The sequence below is a fragment of the Eleginops maclovinus genome, chromosome 17 (assembly GCF_036324505.1).
Source record: "Eleginops maclovinus isolate JMC-PN-2008 ecotype Puerto Natales chromosome 17, JC_Emac_rtc_rv5, whole genome shotgun sequence".
Taxonomy (NCBI): Eukaryota; Metazoa; Chordata; class Actinopteri; order Perciformes; family Eleginopidae; genus Eleginops; species Eleginops maclovinus.
The window spans coordinates 2,077,494-2,100,669 of NC_086365.1; the positions used below are offsets into that span (position 1 = coordinate 2,077,494).

Here is a 23,176-nt window from a genome sequence, read left to right on the forward strand (position 1 = left end):
TCATTGATCAGCTTTCTTTCCTAACATAGTTTATAGAAATGTTTTTTTTTATGCGCACATGCTGACGGTAATCGTAGCCCTAAGGAGAAAGATGTTTCTGAGACCTCCTCCAGGAAAAGTTCTGGTTCTGTGTTTTCATTACTGTATTTTCCGTCTCCTCTCAGGGTTCGGTAACCGCTGCATTCAGCCCAAAGGCCCACGGGAACCCCCACTGGAGTGGACATGATGGAACGATCCATCCACCCCGTCCACCTACAGTGTCCTCCCCCACCACCCCCCTCCCGTCAGGAGATGGACTCTCACCTGGCTGGTCCAAAAAAAAAAAACCTAGTTGATAGATGCTGCACAGACTGACGGCACGCTTTCACATAGAAACACCTTCTGTGTGTCTCTGTGCTCCTCCTCCTCCTCCTCCTCCTCCTCCTCCTCCTCCTCCTCCCCCTCCTCCTCCTCAGTCCTCAAAGTGCCACTGTGCAGAGCAGACGAACACTCACTGGTTTTCCTGTTCAGCTTGCTGACGTTAGAAGTTCCCCAGCTCTAGATGCTGACCAGTTCCTGTCCCCCTGCTGTTGCTGATTTGAGAATAGATATTAAAGCTTATTGTTGTGTCCCGCGCTTCGATTGCATCATCAAAACGTGCGAGGCTAAATACAGAGGTATGAGGAGTACCCCTCACGTGTTAAATGAGGGGGGAAGTACGATCCTAAATCAGGAATGATCTTTAATCAGAAGCTACTGTGGGAAGCCAACTCCTGAACTCCCAGAAGGGGTCTGCTTCCTCCTACTGAATGAACAACAATCTTCAAAGCGAACCGAGATAATCTGTTACCCATGATGCAACCTTTTCTGTTGGGTGTGCACAGGTTGCCGGGGCGCTCTCTCTCTCTCCCCTCTCTGTGTGCTGGTGCTACTATAAAAGATCAGCATAGAAACAGAGCACTCGAGTTTCCACCTTTTACCCGTCTCACCTCCATCAGGGTTTCTGGTGGGGTTTATTCCTGTGTTAGCTGCAGTATTATCGATTTCTATGCTGACTTCCCTTTTTCCCAGAGTCATAGGTTGACTCAGTTTGGTCATTGCAGTTGTCAATAACAGCCTTATTAAAGGAATTGATCTTCATTTTTGATTTTTTTATACCATTCTTTGTCTGCATGTATACCAAGAGGCTTTTGGTTTAGCATAAAGACTAGCCACGAATATATTTGTTTCCCCCTTCTAGAGCCTGGCTTGCTTTTTATCCAGCGTTTATGCTCAGCTAAGCTAACCAGCTATTAGCTGTAGCCTCAGATATACAGTGCAGATATGAGTGGTATCAAACTTCTCTAACTCTATAAACAATTGCAGTTTCCAAATTGTCGAACCATTCCTTTAAATATCTGCTTACTTTATGGGTCATGCTGCGATGGAAAGCAGATCTTACTGCTTAAATACTGACAATTAAAGGAGTTCTGTAACAGCTGACCATTACACTGCTACACTTGCAATTGCAAACCAAAGAGTGATTTCCTCTGCTCAAAGAATGAACAACAAACAATAAAGACTAGTTGATATGAAAAACACGGACATGTTTCCTACAATATTTAATGCTAAATCCTGCCCAGGAATTCAGCTTTTTCCAGTCACCACAGGGTCAAAATGACCTGAAAACACATCCGTAATGACCAAACTGCTCAGCTGTGACTCTGCCCTCACTGCTGGGACCATGAGCCTGCCTTAGTCCGCCTCTCGGAGGAGACAGCCCCTCCTCACCTGGCTTCTCTCTTCACCCTATTCCTGGGACACAATTTACTGTTGGTTTTTGTTTTTCCCCTCGGCACTGTTGTTTTCCTGCTGTTTTTTGATCTCATTCTCCCTGGAATATTGGGCGGTCAAAGTTTTTTTTATTTTAGCAGCCTATATTACTTCCAGTAAACCTCAGTGTTTCAGAGTGTTCCTCTGACGGGACAGATTGATATAAAGTCTGATTTCCCACGGCAAACTCTTACAGACTTGAATGTTTTTTCCAATCTAAAGATCATACAGTTCCTGCTTCCATATGTGTGAGACAATGATGATAGGGACCCAGGACTACTGCTCACTGTTCTCTGCTAACTCCATACCTATACATGATATGCATTACGTTTTATAAAGATACAACCTGTACAGGGCAGTTAGGTATATAATATTTCAGATTGTTTTGTTATCTCTTAAATATTCTTATTAACAGAAGATGTAAGAAAGTCAGTGCATGATGATGATGATGATGATGATGATGATGACCCCCCCCCCTCCACAGTGTTTCCCTTCAGACTGTAAATTATTCTGCTGCCCTTTTTTTGTTTATTTTTGCTCCTGGCAAACATTTCAGGGTTGTTTTTATTTGTACTGTTCAAGTGACATGCTTAAAAAGATTTTAGATGGTTGGCAGAGGATTAGCATTGCCGCCCCCCCCCCCCCCCCCCCCCCTCAAACAGCTACAACGGGCTTTGAATAAGATTGTAATAATAATATTGATGATGATAATAATAACGGCTGTTTTTTTTTGTAAATGGTATTTTAAAAGTTATTTTTGTATACGCGGTTGTTTGTTGTCCACTGCTCCCCACTCCTCTCTTCCCCCCCGCACCTCATTTATCTGTCTCTCCGCTCTTTGAATGTAGAACAGAGATGGATCTCTCACTCTGAACAAGGAGCAGCTCATTACTTTTCTTTCATACTTCCCCTGCTGTGTTCTCTCCTTTTACTCCCCTCCCCTCCCTTCCCCCCCCCTCATCTCTGCCTTCTTTACATTTTTTAAAGGATGTATTTTTCAACACATCCATGCACCAGGAGATCGGTTCATTTAAGCAATGCCACTTGCTTTCAGCGGCTAAAGTGCCAGCTGAATTACGGACGTGCTGAGGAGGAAAACCTTTTAAAACAACCTTTCGTTCTGTGTGTGTCCCCCCACCCCTCCTGACCCCATCACATGCACATTATCTCAGAAAAGAGCCCACCTGTGCCTTTAAGTGAGAGCCCGCCCTCCCCTTCTCCCCTCTCCTCCAATCATCATTAGCGCCGTGAGCGTGAGCGATTTAATTCGCTGCTGCTTGCTCATCGCTTCCTGTGGGACTCTCGTTCAGTCCCACACACACTTTGTGCTCCTCCTTACACACACATAAACACACACAGCCCCAAAATGTTTGTATGTTGCAGAAATCAATCAGTAAAGATGACCATTAAGTGAACACATGCCTCTGTTTGTTTTTGTGTGAGATGATGGAAGAAAAACTGTGTGTGTGTGTGTGTGTGTGTGTGTGTGTGTGTGAGAGAGAGAGTGAATAAAGACAGCTTTTATTTACAAGGCAAAGCAAGCTTATTTATAAAGCAACGGGACTAGGAAGTGCTATACACAACAAATAAAACGTATACTGTTAGAAACAAGAGCCAAGTCAACAGAAATTAAAAAAACAAGTATAGCAGCAAACAAAAGTTAATGTTGACTAGAATTTTAATATTGTTGTCTTTATTTGGCGAGAAGTTTTGCATTTACAATTTGCTCATATCAATGTTTGTGTGTGTGTGTTTATAAGGGCGGTCACAGCATGACATCTTCTATATCGCAGCTGGAAATTCTGCAGAGACGAATGTACACAAACTCTCAGTGATACACTGATTAATAAGTCCCAGCAGGAGTTAGAAATACAGGCGCTAACAGAGACCTTGAAGGCTGCACATTGGTATTCACTTTACACACAGAGAGGCACAGCAGGTGGGAGGATACTGGGATTATTTACTTCTGCTCACAGGTAGACAATGCTCATTGAGATGAATTATACAGTTAATTACAATACAATATTTAATGTGTTATGGTGCACAGAGCAGGTTTGGGTCTGTCCTCTCACCCAATACAGCAACACTACAAAAAACCTGTTGTGCAGTGATATTTGGAATAAATTATACGGTAAATATAAGATTAAAGGAGTCCTATAATGCTCATTTTCAGGTTCATTCTTATAAGGCAGGAGGATCCAGGGCATTTATTCCACAGGCCTAACAACACTTTTCTCCTTTATTTTACTCCTTTTTTGTGATTCACACACCTGCTGATCAATGTGTTGAATACACAGTATGACACATACACTCTTTATCTGCCTGTCGTATGCATTAAGCTAAATTTCCATCTTAACTGGGTCACCTCACTTTTCCCATGGAGCAGTTTAACATGTTGTGTAATGACTTATAAATATAGCCAATCAGAGCTCGGTGTGTGAGCAGTGGCAGCCGGCGGCATCATCTGAAGGAGCTGAGAAGTGTGTCAGCTCTGTTTTAAAACCTAGAATAAACACTAGTATGCATCCTATTTTTAGGTATACGAGTCATATACAGTAGATGCTGGTAGAAATTGATACACACACCCGTCACTGTGTACTTGTTGCGTGATTACTATACACACACATTTACACTTTTGCCTTGCATCATACAGTCAGCCTGATCTAACTTTACAGCTGTTGCTAATCATGTTTAGTCTTCACAGTTTGCTGTCACTTCAATCACTCTGAGTGTAGAATTGTTTTTTAATGCCGATAACTCGATATAATGATGACTGATGATTAACTCATTAAGTGTGAAGGCTAGATTAAAGAGGGAATACTTTCATTTTATCAAGCACACACGTCGCCCACACCACAGTTCTCAGTTCTCTACAGGCACTGTCAGTCAGTTGGAATGAATATGTAAAAAAAACTCTAATTCCAAATAATAATTAATCATTAAAGACAAATCTATTTCTTTATTTTTAACATGCCAACATTTTTGAAGCAGTCGTTGGCTCCTGCCGAAAATGCTAAGTAAATGTAAAAAATATATAAAGAAAGATCAAGTAAATATCCAAATATTGACCTTATCTATGGCCTATAAACTAAAAAACAGTGCAAGGTAAACAAAAAAGCAACATAAATTATAAATACATAAACGTTTTTAGCTCTTATTATATTTTTATTTTGTAATTTAGTTTGATTTAGTAATTGCAAATTAAAAACTAAATATAATATTACAGATTACTGAGTAAATCATGACTTGTTTGGCTTACAATATATATAATAATCCTAATTGTGATTTTAATGTATTTATTATTTTACCTTTATTTTACCAGGCCTCTCCAAAAATCTCTTACACCTCAGAGTGTCCAAGAAAGCTTGGTACAACATAACAATATATACAACAAGACTCAAACCGAAGAACAGCTGTTTAATTACATGCCTCCTTTAACACATTGTTTATGATTCCCTTAAATTCATTAATAGATATAACAGTTTTCTCCAGAAATGTAAAAACATTAAAGCAACCACTTTGAGGAGAGTAGCTGGTAGCTACCAGAGCTAAGACAAAAAAAGCAAGCTATATTTCACATTATGCTGTTTGGTGTTAATGTTCACTTTAATTGTGGTCTTGCTCCTGATTATTATTTTCAAGAACACATTATGGTAAGCTAAGCCCCGCCTTTAATTTTTCCCTCTCTGTCTGTCAGTCAAGCCTTAGTCCCGCCCCCTCGCTGACCACCTGTCAGTCAAACTCTGCCCCGCCCCTTCATTGCCTGCCTGCACGTCGCGCAAAAAAACAGCAGCGGCGGCCGTTGGGGGAAGAGAGTAAATAGAGAGAGAAGCCTCAAGATGGCTGACTCGCTGGGCTCCGCTTACCTCACCGGAGCTGCTACTGCGGTAGCCCCGGCGGTCGCCTCCGCCAAAAGCCCGCTGGTCAAGCCGACCGAGGCAAAGGGAGCCCCTGACAACCGCCTTCAGTCTTCCCGGGATTTCAACCCGCCGCCGCCCAAGAAGGTCCGACTGGAGGAGAGGAGTGGTAAACCCAAGAAACTCAGCCGGGAAGCAGGAGTGGGAGGCAACGGTAGAGAGAAACTCCAGCAGCCCACCAAGCAGCAGAGTTATGGGGCGGGCTTGTGGAGCTTCAGCCCGGTTAAGACGAGTAGCAACAACCTTCCGGTGCCTGCTACCGGTGGACACCAACCACCGACAAACACGCTGAAAGTATTTAAACAGAGCGACTTCTTCCTCCACAAAGCGCCTTCCTCCTCCAAACACAAGAACCCGAGTAAAGATAAACAGCGCGAGAAAGAGAGGGAGAAGGGGGCAGGAGGCGGAGAGGAGAAGAAGAGAACTAAAGTACTGGGGACCTCCGGACCCGAGGATAATGTTAGTAACAACAACAACGAAATCAGCCAAATTAACACCACTTCGGCAGTGAAAAGAGAAAATGGGGAGGTCATGTTGCCACCCAAAGGTAGGCCAGCAGTGTATTTTCTTTTAATTATATTTGAAGGTAACTAATAAAGTTGGGATTATTATATGAAGGGTTGAGTTGTGGTGCTTTGTAGTGACTTGGCTCATCGTAGAAACATCCACATGAACATGTGGCTCTGAGAGTGCGGTTGTCTGCCTCATAATTTGTCCCATTTTCGGACAAACTACCGTTTATAGAGAACTCTTAAATGATGTCTATGGACCCGTACAATTCTCAAGGGTTTCTCTAAAAATGCACATTATTAAAGAGGTTTACATGGAGTTATGCGTGCATAAAGCCTTGTTTAGTCGATGTTTCTGCGGGACATGGCTGCCAGCTTTCGACGCTTGTTCACCCGCTGGTGAACCCCTTGAGCGCCATAACAGTCTTCCAGGGCAGTAGTCTCGCGACCGGGCTGTTACATCGCTACCAGCTGCTCTCGTGCTGCAGAGGAATTATTACGTTGTTACGTCATATTGTCGAAAAATATTTATAACCGGTTTTATCAATACGGTAATGTAGTCGAGTAAACTGTTATAAATGGCGTACAAAAATTCTAATCTGTCATGTCAGCGTAACAAATTAAGTAAATTGTTATTCTGTAATATCAATCAATGTATAGTATAACCGAAGGAGCAGTGTGTGAGCTATACGGCACGCTGCTGTCATAACAATATGACAGACGCCCGCCATTATGGGGTAAGTGTTGTTTTGGTAGAGCACCACGCCCCCCTCTGTAACCTCAGGCTGGAAGCACACAGCTCCTCCGCTTGTTGTTGCTGTAGACTTCTGTAACAGACTCCATGTTCTACAGGCAGATCATGTTGGAGGCTCATTGATCCACATTATTACACTTGAGTAATGACACTATTGACACTTTTGTATTTACATATTTGTCCAGCAGTGGCTCAGTAGGGGCTTGGACTGGGAATCGTAGGGTCGCCGGTTCAAGTCCCCGAACAGACTTGAAATATGGAAAGTGGACTGCTACTTGGAGAGGTCCCAGTTCACCTCCTAGGCCCTGCTGTGGTGCCCTTGAGCAAGGCACCGGACACCTCCAATCCCCCCTCCCCATTGCTCCCCGGGCGCTGCACAATAGCTGCCCACTGCTCCTAGAACTAGGATGGGTTAAATGCAGAGGACTAATTTCACTGTGTGTGCTCTGCTGTGTGCATGTGTGTGACTAATAAAGAGGGTTTCATCCTCCGACTCTATCTATCTATCTACTAACATTTATAAGTTGTTACATCTCCTGTAGGTGAGTCAGAAGGAAAAAAATATAGACAATTTTACTCGGGTATAAAAGTCTGTGAAATAGCTTAAGTGGAAAGACAACAATAATACAAAACGATAAGAAAACATTAGTCAACAAATTACAATATTATGTTATCTTAAATATAATACCGTAAATGATCGAACTACTTATTCGTTTTTAAACATGTTTTGCTAATCATCTAGGCTATGTCTTTAGTTTAATTCTCTTTTTTCTTTTTACATTATGAAATCAGCTGCATGTGTTCATCATACATGTGGCTCAGAACATCATAGACATCATTGACATCAGGTCATTCATAAAAATATTCCACATTATTTCATAAAATAGGTGTTTTAGTTCTTAGCTGGGATAGATTATAATTGACTCACAGTGCTGAAGCTACTACTATGTGTTTGTATTGTGTGTTGTCTATTCGTCACAGTCAGGTGTGTGTGTGTGTGTGTGTGTGTGTGTGTGTGTGTGTGTGTGTGTGTGTGTGTGTGTGTGTGTGTGTGTGTGTGTGTGTGTGTGTGTGTGTGTGTGTGTGTGTGTGTGTGTGTGTGTGTGTACACTAGCAGTATGGAGGGGACAAATGCAAATATGTGTGAGTGCATGATGTCACCCCTTTCCAGTTGGGTAGTTGGAGCGGTCATGACATGCTCTGAACAGCCTCTGCACACAGGGAGAACACCAGACCTGGCCAAAACACACCATCGGAAACACAGTGTACACTGCCTGTGTTTGTATTTGATGTGTGTGCCCAGGGAGGCTGGTGTTGGTCTTCACACAGAACTGGAACAGAAATGGGATTTTAAAAAAGAATTTGATTGTCCTTAACCTAATAAATACACTTCTATTTACCAATTATTACACAAAAAGTCAGTGTAGTTTTATTAAATATATTATGTTAATTGAACAACTTCACTTGTATACATGCGTGCTGAAAAAATGTAATGATTTAAAAAATCCAAATTAAAACATTACTGTTATTTTTGTCTCAACATTTACATCTCTGAAACTGACTAGGGCTGCAAAATAAATATTTGTGATTTGTCTAATTGCGATGTCCCCTTCAGTGAAAAACACAATCAGATTTATTGGAGTTAGTTGTAAGAGCGTGTTAGTAGAAAATTGCGCTTTATATTATATCCACCCTACTTGTTTGTTGGTGCCTTTTTGTGTTCAATTTGATCACTCAAAATGTTGGAAATAATTTCCTTTATATTGTTTTTAGTTGACAAGAACTCTATTATGCATGTAAGCAGTATACTGAAAGCAGCAGAATGAGGAACTGGGTACATTTTAATATCTGTTTATTTATACATTTGTAATATCTATATTGTGATATTTCACATGGTTTATTTTCCTCATATCGTGCAACCCTAAACTCGACTGGATACAATTAGATGCATAACCATAAATAAAAGCTCTGAGGTGCTCTTGAGCTGTAGGGTTCTGAGAAATGGCTAGCAAGGAGACTGAAATTACAGAGTAGCTTCAAATGTGAAGATGAGGAAGTAGATGAATATTGAGTGTTGCTGGGATATGAGGCCTGGGCAAAATGTTTCAAAAGGATTAAAATGCTCCTTTTTTGAGCTGCAGCTTCCTGTAAAGCGTGTTACAGTGTGTCAGTCCTTTTCCTTCTCTCTGTCACACAGCTGCTATCAGCAGAGACTTGAGGGGATAGTGAAATAACACCATTTAAATAGTGTTTTTCTAATATGTGCTCACTTGTTAGACAGACTGCAGGACACTTCCTGCTCTGAAGCTGACTGTGTTGACCTTCCTGGAAGGCAAGACTTTTTCCTGCAGGGATCAAAAGAGTATCACACAGCCACAGTATTATTATTATTATTAGTGTTTGGTTTGCTGTCGGAGCAAGGGTTAAGGCTACTGCCACGACTCCGGGTTACATTCATCTGGTCTAGAAATAAGAGAGACGTGAATAAGTGCAGTGAACGAGGAATCACTACTGCATTAGGTCGGCTGAGCCTGTGTGAAAGAAATAATTGTTTAACTCAAAGGTCACCGTGTTAATCCTCACTAAGACCAAATTGACCTGTTGTTGACACATGCATATTATATTATATCATATTTACATGCAGTTGGATATTATAATCAAAACCAGATGCAGCTCTAAAGATAAAACTACTCACAATGAGCTTTGATTCAGATCAATGATAACTGAATATAAAGGCTGAAATAGTGGCAGCTGTTTGAATTACTCCTGTCCTATGAAACTCCTCTGTCTGCCTGCCTGTGGATGTTTTGATATGGCACATGTGCTACATAGACTAAGCTGATGCAACACAGATGGCTATTGGTTGGCTTTAAACACACCAACTTACAAAGCAGAGAGGACCTGTGATGGTCATCCATTTCCCAATTATTACCGATTGGCCTTTAGATGACCTTTCATTGCTGTATGGCTAAACACTCTGAAATCTCTATATTTTAGAGACTGACATTTTGTTTCAATGTGAAGTTGCTTTAACAATTAAACCATTATCAGTCTATTGACTATTCGTTGGGGCTCTGCTGGACGGATGTAAACCAGGGAGAATAGTGCTGTTGTGAATCATGTCTGTATTGCCGTAATTAGGTATTTGTGTGAATGCTAATTTAGCATGCTGAAAGGATCCCTGTTTCCTCTGCAGCCGCGTACAGCGACAGGAAAAGAGACAATCAAGCGTGGCCACAATCAGCTTCCAATTAACTGACTGTCTGCAGGGTCATTTATTCAGACCTAAGCAGTACAAGACCGTTAAAGACAATGACAAAGAGTGTGTGGACAGCAATTGACATTTTGAGATCAGCTCAAATTGTGAAGCATGGATTTGCCACGTAGCAGGGTGCAAAGGCCATCTGGACTTTGTGATTGTCCTGGTGGGCAAGTTTACCTGTGTGACAGCGAGACCTACAACACTGATATATCGGCTCCACTTTGAAGTCTGCTGAGTGCTTCATGTCTCACCGCAGTGTCCTTTAAATGTTACAGTTTTCCCCCTTTTAATTTGTACCTGCACAACATCGGCCTGGGTGGCTTTCAACTGCTTTTCTGTCACTGTTCAGTTTGCCACAGTGAGTCATTTTATTTGCCGAAGTGATTTTGAGCATTTTGTGCACATAACTTCTCCACCAGCTGTGATGTCTAATCCTTAAAGCCCTCAGATTCCCCAACAAAATCCTAGCAAACATATTTAGCTGGATTCTGTTTGTTTATTAGATTTACAAGTAATAAAAACCCATGATTAAATTCTCATAATATGAAAGGACAATGAAACCTTTGAATGATTATCGTTAACATTTGCAACTTAATGGAATTCTCTCATCTATTGTTTGATCCGATTAAAAATAGATGAAAGATTTCTGTTAGAAAGATCCTCTCACAGCATTAACACACACTAGCTGACTGAGCTGCATAGTCAACCCTAAGCTTTTACAGGTAAACATCCAATAATAAAGGTTATGTTAGGGCATTGAAGATACTACAGTTGTTGTGGAAATGCAAATGTGGATCCCCTTTGACTTCATGCATTAATGAGGCTCCTCCACCGCTCTAAAAGTTGGATAGCAGTGGGGACTTGCGTAGTTGACGTTAACAAACCGTCTGCCTCTGGCCCTCTATCTTTCAAAGTCTTTTCTTCTCTGTGATCATCTGAACAGTGAAAACCACCTGCTGTGTTTCCCTTCAAAACCCGGCTGCTGCAAGAAAGCCTGAAAACAAGCTCAGAAAAAAACTGAGAAGAAGTTTCACGGATTCCAATCATTTCTGATTCACTTGCACCTCTAGCGTTGTGATCTATTCCCATGACAAATCGACACTGTGGAGCTTCACACCAGTTTGTGAACCTTGAGCAATTCAATGGTGTCCCTTTTTACTTTCTAGGGGGAGCCCCATCTCTCAAGCTGTGATAAATCAGCACATTCTCCAGTTTGTTTAAGGCCCAGCCAGCCACCTGGGCTAATTTATCTCCTATTGCGTCTAAACTAAAAGTTTATGGATGCTGCCGCTCTGGCGTGGTCGGACATGTTTTCATAAATCTGGCATTAGATCTGAGGGAAGCCTCCTTTGTGGGCGGCTTCCTGAAGAGCTAAATTGATGTTTTGAAACATGACTAGTAATTTTACAGCATTCTTTTGAGCTCTTAAAATGCTTTGTTAACATTATTTGGCTTCCTTTTGTTAATCACAAGGTATGAGGATAATGTCTTCCTGCATGGTAAGTAGCACACCCAAGCGACCTACTTAAGTCAAGTCAGACCAACGCCATGGTTTTATTTAAATGAATCATTTGTATAATCAGAGTGTATCGATGTACCTCTGATTCTCTTACTGCTCCATAAAGGCCTTGCATACAGCCAGTCCAACCCCACTGTGTTCTCTCTCCCACTCCCCATGACCACAGTAGAGTGAGCAGTCTCAAACCACAGCTTCCTTTTACATGCTGATTTGACTGAGTTCAAAGAAAAAGTTATTTGGAAGGAAAAGAAAGAATAAGCAGAATAACTACTGTGGTGATCTTAAAGGTCTTCTTTGTTTATGTGGATATGAAAGGAGAAGATGTATGTAAGATTTGAGTTATTTTAAGTAATATTGTCTTTATTTTGACAGGACTTTTCTTGTTCTTAAAAAAATAATCTTTCCATACATATTCATACATAATGAAATAGTTTTATAATCTATTTTTACAATAAAACATAAAATAAAGACACAACAGAAACCCCCCACCAATAGGAATGGCTCAAAGAGAGTCAACATCCTTAACAAAGACAGTCAAAACCATTTAAGATATCACCTTTCAAAATCATAAGCCAATCTATAGTTTTCTCAGACACGCTTTTAATGTTGTACACTTTTTAAGGACTTTTCTAAAGAAAGTTACCAAGTGTTGTGAAGAATACACAGCGATTAAAAGGAACTAAACAGGGGGGAATCCAGAATCCTTAAGCTTGAAAACAAAATCTATTGAAACAAGAAATTAAGATTATATTAAAATTAAAATCAGATTAGAAGTTTTTGGGCTTTTGCTGGAGGCGAGAGATAATTTACTCCCATCCACACTTACCTTTAAAGAAGCAATGGAGGGGTGTTTGTGATGGCTGTTATTTACATTTTAAACTGCTGCTCTTATCCAAAGCCATTTGCAATGAGTGCAACTTGAGAGTGCACTCCAAGGCCTTGATCTGCAAATATTCCCTCATCACTGAAATGATTCTGTCCAAGCGACAAGCGCTGGGAAGAGGAAATAAAAGTAGTCGAAAAGCAAGGGAGGATTTTTAAGACTGGGTCATATTGACACTAGCAGAGGCAGAGGAAATAAGACGAGCTGAGTGAGGTGGAGGAAACGTGCATGATATTTTGATGAGGTGGAGCTTTATGGCTGTGTGTGAAGTTGCAGAGTGAGTGCTGAAGTATTGGAGGGAATTGGAAGATCATAGCAGTGCTGAGGAAAGGAGAGAGATAAAACTAAAGGCATCATGGAGAGATGGATTTGTTGCAGCAGGGGAGAGAAAAGCCAAATAGTTTGTAGGAGGAAGAGCAATACGATTAGGGAAAGGATGACGGCCAAGGTGAAGCACTTGGCAAGAATTTAGTCAAGGGGCAGGAGGAAAAAAATGAAGTGCTCTCACACAAGTGAAGTATGTGTGTAGTGAGTAAATCAGGGTGCTAAATGCCAACCTACGAGACCTGAAAACATCCTCTCTGCTTCCACAGAGCACTCCAACAAGGACAGGGCGAAAGATAGAGAACCAGTGGAGAGGGAGAAGAAGAAGGTCAAAGACCGGGAGAGGGAGAAGAAGAAGCACAAAGTGATCAACGAGCTCAAGATGGAGAACGGAGAAGTCCAGCCGCCCATCAAAGGTTGGTGAAAACACACCATGCAAACCAAGTGATGTATGTGGATTGAATATGTTCACTTCTTTTCGTGTGGTACTGGAAATGTTACAAAACTGCTTTTTTTTGTCCAACAAACACTCCAACACTAATGGCCTTCAACTTTTAAACACATTAAAAAGTCAATATCTGACATTTTTGCTTAATAATTCTCATTGACATTGAGCTTGAATGTTGATTTTTGATCCAGGAAAGCGCAGGTTGATAGAACAATCTCAAAAGAAGGTCCACCTGCATGTGTTTCAGTTGTTATTGAAACATTTTATTCATGCAGTATGGAGATTCCGTCACAGGTGGTTGTAAACGGAAAGGTGCTGAAGCATCTGTGTTCCCTTATGTTGAGATTTCCTTCATCCTCAAAACTATTTGTTTTCCGTTAATTATTATTGTTATGGCAGCAGATATATAGGAATGCCTTTTTGAGCAATAATAGGGAAAAGGAGGTAAAACCCAAACAAAGTGATTTATGGGTTCTTGATTTCTTAGTTTGTAAGCAGGAAGCTGTCAAATGACAATTACTGTTTGAGCATTTGTGTGAGAGTCAGGACCAAATAAATTATTTTCTGTGTTGTACTGGCTCAGTGATCTAAGCTACACACCCCACAGGCTAATGGGTATATCTGTCTTTCTGTCCCTCCATGGTGACAAATGCATTGATGTTCATTTTGAAATAAAACCTTGCGTTGAGTCACATCTCTCAGAAGAAACACTGGCAGCATTTATTCCATGCAGGTAAAATGCATCCCAAATGTTGCTCCTAGCATCTGCTCAGCATCTCAGTGGGGGGTGGAACACGCTGACACTGTGGGGTCTCCATCAAAAGACCTCATATAGCACACTGTTGTAACCATATTTTGTCTTTTCTGAGAATTTGATGTGTGTGTGTGTGTGTGTGTGTGTGTGTGTGTGTGTGTGTGTGTGTGTGTGTGTGTGTGTGTGTGTGTGTGTGTGTGTGTGTGTGTGTGTGTGTGTGTGTGTGTGTGTGTGTGTGTGTGTGTGTGTGTGTGTGTGTGTGTGTGTGTGTGTGTGTGTGTGTAAGGTTAAGTATGTGAAGTGTTTGACGGGTCGTAAAGATTAAATAAAGTGCAACATAAGTACAGTCCATTTACAACTACTATCTTTAAATAGTCATGACTGAAAGAACGAGATCGCGGATACAAGCGGCTGAAATGGGATTTCTCCGCAGGGTGGCTGGCATCTCTCTTAGGGATAAGGTGAGAAGTTCAGTCATCCAGGAGGGACTCGGAGTAGAACCTCTGCTCCTTCGCGTTGAAAGGAGCCAGTTGAGGTGGTTCGGGCACCTAGTGAGGATGCCACCTGGGCGCCTCCCTAGGGAGAGTTCCAGGCACGTCCAGCTGGGAAGAGACCGAGGGGTAGACCTAGGACCAGGTGGAGGGATTATATCTCTTCGCTGGCCTGGGAGCGCCTTGGAATCCCCCAGTCAGAGCTGGTTGATGTGGCAAGGGAAAGGAAAGTTTGGGGCTCTCTGCTGGAGCTGTTACCTCCACGACCCTGACGGAAAAGCGGGAGAAGATGGATGGATGGATGGATTTTTAAATACAAAACGTGTGCTGTTTATTAACAAAGCCCCCAAGAAACCTTTGGACAGCGTTGCTTTCAACACTCAATGTTTCCATAGTAACACACTGTCCAACTGTATCTGTGTTAGTGTGAAGGTTAATCATCAAGGATATATGCTAGTGCTTAACCTCAGGCGATGGTGAATTATGTCCTTAGAGTGCTACTTCAAAGCTTTTTAAACCTTGAATACAAACATCAGTCTGTGAAAGCCCGAGCTCTGTTGTGTCATGCTCCTGTTTCCTTGTTTCCACTTTATGTATGTTCCGGACAGTTTCATTGTTAACCTTTCGACAGCAGTGAATTATTTGCAGAGCGATGTGACGTCATGTCCGTCTCTCTCAGCCTCCCTCCCTTTCTCTCTCTGTATTTTACTCAACCTTTTTTGAACCGACATGCACACACACAGCAAACTGACGTGCATGGTTGCCAATTCCTCCTGATTTCTCCTAAAGCTTTAGTCTGACTCGCAGCATTTCTCTGTGTGCCATCACTCTGTGGCCTTCGAAGGACTGAGTGAAGCCACAGAAGGGTGCAGATGTAAATCACTAGGATAATTCTGCTCCCTTTTTCAACCTTCAAACTGATTGTGAGGTGGACAGGCACCTAGGTATGGTATTTCATTCTCTCAATATGAGTTTAAGAGCTGGAGAGGTGAATTGAGAGAGGCTGATACAGTGAGGTTGAGGCAAAGTGGGTTAGTGCGCTGATCTTCGGATCAGGGGAGAGTATGTTCTAGTCCCTCTGCAGTCAGCATGTCATTGTGACCCTGGGCAAGACACTTCACCCCAAATTGCTCCTGTTGGGATTGCCCACAGTATGGAGTGTGTGTAAGTCGCTTTGGATAAAATTGTCTTATAAGTGACATGTAACTTAATGTCCTGCCACAGAGACAAGCATGTGATTGTGTGTGTACAATAATAGAGACAAAAGTATAAACAAGAGACACTCCAGGATCCATGGAGGGAATCCAGAGGGAGACTCTCCCCACCAGAGAGTAGGTTTTTCATTTAAACTGAGTGAAGCATTTAATCACAGAGTGTTAAGTTAGCAAATGAGTGGTGGAGTCGGGGAGGACAAGTTAGAAATGTAATCTGAGAGAGCGTTAAGTTTACAATTGAAAAGGGACGACAGAGAGAGGCACCCCGAGGAAACTATGGAAAATCAATACGCAGCGAGGTGTGTGTGTGTGTGTGTGTGTGTGTGTGTGTGTGTGTGTGTGTCTGACCTGAACCTGACTGTCGAGCCACGTGGACCGCAAAGAGGTGACATCCTAGTTTGTACACACTGGGGTGTTGTTTTTTAAATGTCAGAGGAAAATACATCCATCATTTTTGGAAATGTTTATAAGCGGAGACCCAAATGATGGAACTTTGTATTGGTGGAAATCTTCCCTTCATTTTCTTTTTTTTTTGAGCAGCTCTGAAGGGAATAGGGATTGGACAGGGAGATATAAACAGGGGGGATGCTACTGAAAATCTTAAGGGTGATCACTTTCATCATGTGATATGATTCCCAAAATGAGATGAGAGTATGTCCTTTGTCTCTGTTTAATGTAATTGAGATTTAAAAATTGTTGGATTTTGAACTGTCGGTCAAACAAAACAAGACCATTCTCTGACTAAAACATTAATGAACATAATTATTGGTTGATTCATCCATAATAAAAACAATTGTTAGTTGAAGCCTTCTCATACCGTAAAAGCGATGATTGCATTACGTCGGTCTACGATGAAGTCTATTTATTCAGTGCACATTTCAATGGGATACTGACAAATACATTCAATCACAGGTTTAGAAGATTTATTATTAATAAACCAGTAGCCTACATTCAACACTAACAAGCGTGTTTGAATTCAATCCCAAGCTTAGCTTTATTTTCCGCCCATGGCTACACTTCTGTTGTCGTCAAGAACACAAATAACACGCGCGCTGTAACACACAACCTGATGTAAAACATAAAACACGTAATAGGAAAAAGCAAAACATATGCTAAAGCCGCCCACACAGGCTCAGATGTACCTGCTGTGTGCATGAAGACACGTGCAAGTCTTTCATCTCCCCTGAGTCAATGCAGACATCAGGCTGCAGGCACACACACACACACACACACACACACACACACACACACACACACACACACACACTAGCATGGTGGTGAATACAGAGTAGTTGCTTTATAGAAATTCGACTTTGTCTCTATCGGTACTTAATTGGTGCTGTTTGTCTGTGGATCAGTGTAGAAGGTTAGCATTTTGTTTTTATTTGCAAAGGCTGTGTGTGTGTGTGTGTGTGTGTGTGTGTGTGTGTGTGTGTGTACGAGAAGATAGAATTGGGGGAGAGGGGGCTTGTGTTAAAGAGCATTCAGATTAGAAGCTCTAGCATTGCACTGCAAATACCTTCTTGCTGTCTCGAGCACACACACACACACACACACACAATACTCCTTTGGTCTCTTTCATTCTGTCTCATTCCCGCCTTATCTTGCGTCGGACGTGTGTGAGGTACAAACTAGAGTATGTGTGTGAGAGATGATAGCTGATATGTGAGTAATGCTGACGCAGCCTCTATCAAACATACTTGCCTGCACACACAGACACACAGACACACACGCACAGTAAATGTCTACCTTTTTCCGCTTGTTTACACAGCCACTGGGTAAGAATGAACCAGCCAGCAACACATTCTGACCACACACACACGCACACACACACACACACACACACACACACACACACACACACACACACACTAATACAGTAGCACTGTGCTTAAACTCCTCAGGCGTCATGGAGACGGTCCACCATGTGCGTTATTATCTCTCATCAGATATTCCCCTGGAAAGCTTGTTTCCTGGCTTTGTCATCTCTGCTTTGTTCCGGGGATGCTATTTCAGTCCTCTTCACTGATTTTTATACATGCACCCCCGGAGACACACACCCCCTGGGAGAAGCCATGAGTCATCTGTCTACACTCACCGAGGAGAGTTAGGACTCATTATCTGTATCGTTTTCTTGAATAGGGGATCTATCAGGTTGGGTTTGGTCATCAGGAACAGTGAAAGCAAATGATACAACATTCTGATGGACAGTCTTTTATTTTTAACCTGCTTTGACAAATCATCAGCAGCTGGTTCCCTGTTTTCACTTCCCCTTGTTTTACTGATATTTTCTCTGAGCTCCCATCATTGTGTTTCTGTAAGTACAGTAAAACCTGTCTCAATGGAACAGCCGTGGGACGCTTTTTTGATCTATCAGACAGCAGACTTATTTTTAGAAAGTCTGCATGAATGATGCGTCTCCCTTCTCCCTTCAGGCTTTTTCTAAATGACCTGTTTTTGATCTTTAAAGGATGTCTTTTCCCTTTTAAAAATGTCCTCCCTTTCAAATGTCTCTTTCTCTGCCACTCTGTCCAGATGAAAAAGAGAAAGCCAAGATCAACTCAGAGGAGCTGCAGATCAGAAAAGTGAAGAAGAAAAAGAAGAAGAAACATAAAGAGGGGGAGAAGCACAAACGAGTGAAGATGTACCACCGCTCCTGCCAAACCATCTGTGCCGGCCTGTTTCTCCTCCCTACGTCTCCCCCACCTCCCAACTCTTCTTCCTCATCCTCTGATCCTCCTAACTCCTCCCTGTCTCCGTTTAAGTCCCCTCTACCTGTTTACCCTCCACCCAACAACAAAACTGCACTTCTCTCACCTTCCTCTCCTCCTCTCACCCCTATATCTCTTGTAAACTGCACCCTCCTCGACTCCGTCAACCCTCCGTCAAAGAACCAGAGCAAACACCAGCATCAGTGCAGCTATCCTGGCATGGCGGGCTTGGAGTTCGCCCCATACATCCACATAGAGAAGCAGCCTAACGGGGGGGCCCTGGTGGCCCACGCCTACACTTCCCAGCTCTCCTCCCTCTCCCTGAGCCAGAGGCAGAGGTTCGCCCAGGAGTTTGTCACCCTGTCTTTCAGCGAGGACTCATCGCAGGTAGGGCAGATATTCATCAGAGCCTCATCACAGAGGAATATCCTGCTCGTGTTATCTTAACGTTTTAAAGATAAATCTTATCTTCCCATCACAGAAGCAATTCAAAAACTCATGGCTGTGTCCTTTCCTATCTCAGTCCTCCTTTCTTATCTTTTAAACAACACCTGTAAATGAGCTTCTTCATTGGCCTGTATCTTTTATTAAAGTGCATGTGTGATCTGTTGAACCACCGGCAGGAGCGCTCTGTGTTCTGTAGGCCTCCGCCGTCCTATTAAAAGATTCCTAAATCCTTTAATCAGGACGGTTTGTTACTGTGATAGCTCAACTCCTATCCGAAGTAAATGCATTATGGAAACATGTTTGTGTAATACAAAAAACACCTAAATGTCATCTTCAACTGAGATCAGAGCAGGCTTCAGAAGTCTCTGTAATGAGGGCCCTTCAGAGTACACTTATACAATATGAGAGAATATTTCAGTTGTGTTACTGTCTTTTTTTCAGGCAGCTCATTACGTCATGGGAATCGTCCACGGAGAAGCCAGCTACCTGCCGGACTTCTTGGACTACTTCTCAAGCAAGTTCCCAACCGCTCCAGTCAAAATGGAAATACTGGGGAAGAAGGACATAGAAACCACCACCATGGTTAATTTCTACTCTCAGGTCAGTCAGACAATAAGCAAATGTGTGGGACAGATGTACAAACCGAGCTGACATTATCTGGTGAAAACAGCTTTTGTCTTTGGTCATTCAGAGCTGTATGCAGATAGCAGATGGTGAGAGGTCAGATATGAAATGAAGAAAAAGATTTTCTAAGATAGCCGCGACCGAGAGTTTCCAATCCGCTGTATATAATCTATCAGGCTGCTGAGTACTAAAATGGTCCATGAATACAGACATCATCTGAGGCCACTGTGGAAATAGAAAACACTGAGACTTCCTGTTCTGATTCTCACACATGCCGACACACACAGGAGGAGGAAACCTGTGAATGACTCTGAGATTGTCAACAAGATACAAGCACACATTTCGTCTGATGTACACGTAATGTTAGAGAGTGGAGGGTCTCTGTAGCTTTGTTGTGTATGTTTTGTAGTTTTTATACATTTAGTTTAGTATTAGTCCTGGGCACTCGAGTTTAAATGCTGGACTGACCTCTGGGTCAGTAGGAAAAGTATAAGAGGAGTTTCCCCTCTGTGGGACGATTAAAGGTATTCTGATTCTGAATTTGTCAGCCGGTTTTATCTTTTTTTCATGTCATTTATGAAGTGTTTATGTAAAACCCCACCATGTGTTTGAGTGCATGTACAGCAGAGAGTGTAATATATTTACATGAAGCTTAGAAAGCAGCTGTTTTTATCCTTGAAATCAAAGATAAATGAACAAGCAAGGCTGATGGAAATACAAATATAAGAAGGTCAAAAGAGAGCATAAGAAACTCAGTCAGGAGATGGATGGTTGGATGGATGGAAGGAAAGATTTAGAGAAGGTTCAAGCCTGGGGGAGAGGATGGAGGGATACCAAGGAAGGGGAAAGAGATCGATTTGAGGAGTAAGAGTGGATGACGGATGGCTGCTGTTTGCGGATAAAAAAAGTGTTATTGTTGAAGCTTTAACCATCTGGTTTGAGAATCTGCCTCAATCTGTGGAGCTGTTAACGGCTTATGGCATTCATTCAGGTGTCTGATTTCTCCCAGCCATTGACAACATTCACAATGACGGCTCTCCGGGTTACCAAATCTTACAAAGCAACGTTTACGTGAGAGCAAGAAAGGAAGTCGAAAGCAAGTGGACAACTTGTTAAAGAGTAGGGAAGTCAGTGGGTGACAGGTGGTGAAAGAGAAAAAAAGTTGATATGCTAATAGCACTCTGAGAGGTCACTGCTTTTCCTTTATTTTTTCTGAAGCGCGGGTATGGGAGCCTCTCTCCCTCTCCTCAACATAACTCGCAACCTTTTGAGGACAAGTGGAAAAACAAGAAGTGTGTGTTACTGTCTGGGTTGTGTCCTCTGAGCAGGGAGACACACCTGGACCCCCTCGCTCAGCGCTGTCTATAGCTCACTAATGAAAAGGCTTTTGTCGCCTCAAACCCCCTGAGAGGCTTTGTATTGAGATACTGCCGGTTATTTCTCAACGTGAGTGTGTGGTACTGAAGGGCTAGAGCAGTTCATGCACTCTAACACACTGCTTCTGACTATTTATTTTCCTATTACCTCAGTTTTTGCCAGTTGTGCTTAAAAAATAAATCTCTGATCCCTGCATGTCTCTGCTTTAGCATTTATCTGACATAATGAATGAATAAACGTCTACATGTCTCAATAGCGTTTCCCCTACACACCCGTGTCCCGACGCAGCTGTCCCTTTAAGAGCAGTCTTTCTTGCAGGGCTAACGTCATTGTCCACTGGTCTTGTTAATCCCCCCCCCCTCCTAGCTCTCAGCAGTGACCTTGGGAAGTAGACATACAGTCTACACACACACACAAACAGATGTGGGCGTGCACCCTCATATATACACAGCGCAGGTACACACACACACACACACACACAGACAGATTAATGATTTCTCTCACACACTTTTTCTCCACCTTTCTTTCTCTTCAGTGTCTCCCCCCCCCCTCTTTGTAGTCTGTCATTCCCTCTCTTTTATCCCTCTTCATGTTTCTGCTGTGTCGTTTGGTTCTCCGCTCCTTTTTCAAAAGGCTGAACAGCTGCTTTCTGTACCCTCTGAAAGGAGAGCAGGAAAGACATTAAGACATTTAAACTGGCTTGCAATTATCCATCAGACTGAATGAATATTAATGTTACGCTTATCCTGGCCATATCTTTCAAAACAATTGAAACAAACACGTATTTTAATAGCCTCACAGATGAAACTTGAATTAAAGATAAATTATAAGGTGCACAGAAAAAAGCAGGGGGGATTAAAACACAGCAGGGGTGTGGGTGGCTGTCCTTATATGATAATTCCTATATTTTTTCAATCCGACTCATTTTCATCCCTCCTATATCTACGAGCTAGATCTCAAGTCACTCAAATGAGCATATTACAAAAGGTAAATTCACTTCAATACATATACAGAAACAACCATGTATTTTGTTTTTGTGTACAGTTTGAGACTAGTGCTGCTGTAGAGAGACACAATCACCCACACACTTCGTGTGTGTGTGTGTGTGTGTGTGTGTGTGTGTGTGTGTGTGTGTGTGTGTGTGTGTGTGTGTGTGTGTGTGTGTGTGTGTGTGTGTGTGTGTGTGTGTGTGTGTGTGTGTGTGTGGTGTGTGTGTGTGTGTGGCATTGGTCTGCAGCTACCAAACTTGCTTGGCTGCTGTTCAGACTGTGAGTGTTTTGTATGCAGTACCTGACTGAAGGCATTTCGTCTGGTGCTCAGGATTAGAGGAGATTACAGCAGTCCATTTTCTCAGGGCAGTTCAGCCCCACAGCCAGTACATGATGTGCTTAGACAGGGGGGAAATTTAGACTTTCTGGTTTAGTCACTGAGTAATCATTTACAACGTCAGATAAAGATTTTGTAGAAGAACTGTCTGCAGCTTCTTCATTGTATTTAAACTGGGCCCTTATTGGACTCATGTTGGTACTTGTAGCTTTCATAACAACGCCATGTAATGTAAACTAGCCAACACATTATTAAGCAAGCTATAATAAGTTATTATAGGAATAAAGCTAGTTACAATTTGTAGTGGTCTACATTTCACCTAACCACAAGTTCTGTTTGCTAATGTTGATTAGTTGTTTACAATTTCAGATTTTCAGATTGCACCTCAACAGAAACAAATCATTTCAGACTCTCGCTCCATGCTCCACCACAGTGTGTGCAAAACCAGCCTCTACTTTGCATCAGTCTGGCACTGCAGCTCTTCAACTGGGACACAGCCATGGTGTTATTTTGGACTTCAATGAAAGTGTAAATCGACCATTACTAGGGTTGGGTGATTTTTCTATCCAATTGTGGTTACTTAAAAACACCTGTCTGAAACCAGAGCCCAGTCTGCTCTGATTGGTTAGCTGGCCGGCTCTGTTGTGATTGGTCAACCACTTAGAGATGTCCCGCCCCTTATCTTATCAGGTACAATGTGGAGTGTATGATGGAGGGCTAGCCAAAAGGAGCGTGAGTGTTTGATTGTGATGTCACTGTTACAGAAATAAAGGGGGGAGTGTATGGGAGAGAAACTCCCTCTGGACTGAATACAGGGATTGTATC

General features: G+C 42.2%; 2 protein-coding genes across 5 annotated transcripts in view; both read left to right on the forward strand.

The window, feature by feature from the left end:
- Nucleotides 1-3,206, forward strand: part of ptpn12 (protein tyrosine phosphatase non-receptor type 12) — a 54,312-nt gene extending 51,106 nt beyond the window's left edge. For all 4 annotated transcript variants that reach the window (XM_063905700.1, XM_063905703.1, XM_063905702.1 and 1 more), the window contains one exon: nucleotides 165-3,206. In XM_063905700.1, the coding sequence (XP_063761770.1) occupies nucleotides 165-174 (10 nt within the window). In that variant the 3' untranslated portion in view covers nucleotides 175-3,206. The remainder of the gene's footprint in view (nucleotides 1-164) is intronic.
- A 2,363-nt stretch (nucleotides 3,207-5,569) lies between these two features.
- Nucleotides 5,570-23,176, forward strand: part of LOC134879176 (lysine-specific demethylase RSBN1L-like) — a 32,969-nt gene continuing 15,362 nt past the window's right edge. Inside the window, exons 1-4 of the mRNA XM_063905532.1 lie at nucleotides 5,570-6,255; nucleotides 13,229-13,375; nucleotides 18,402-18,964; nucleotides 19,466-19,624. Coding sequence (XP_063761602.1) covers nucleotides 5,631-6,255; nucleotides 13,229-13,375; nucleotides 18,402-18,964; nucleotides 19,466-19,624 — 1,494 coding nt within the window. The 5' untranslated portion in view covers nucleotides 5,570-5,630. The remainder of the gene's footprint in view (nucleotides 6,256-13,228; nucleotides 13,376-18,401; nucleotides 18,965-19,465; nucleotides 19,625-23,176) is intronic.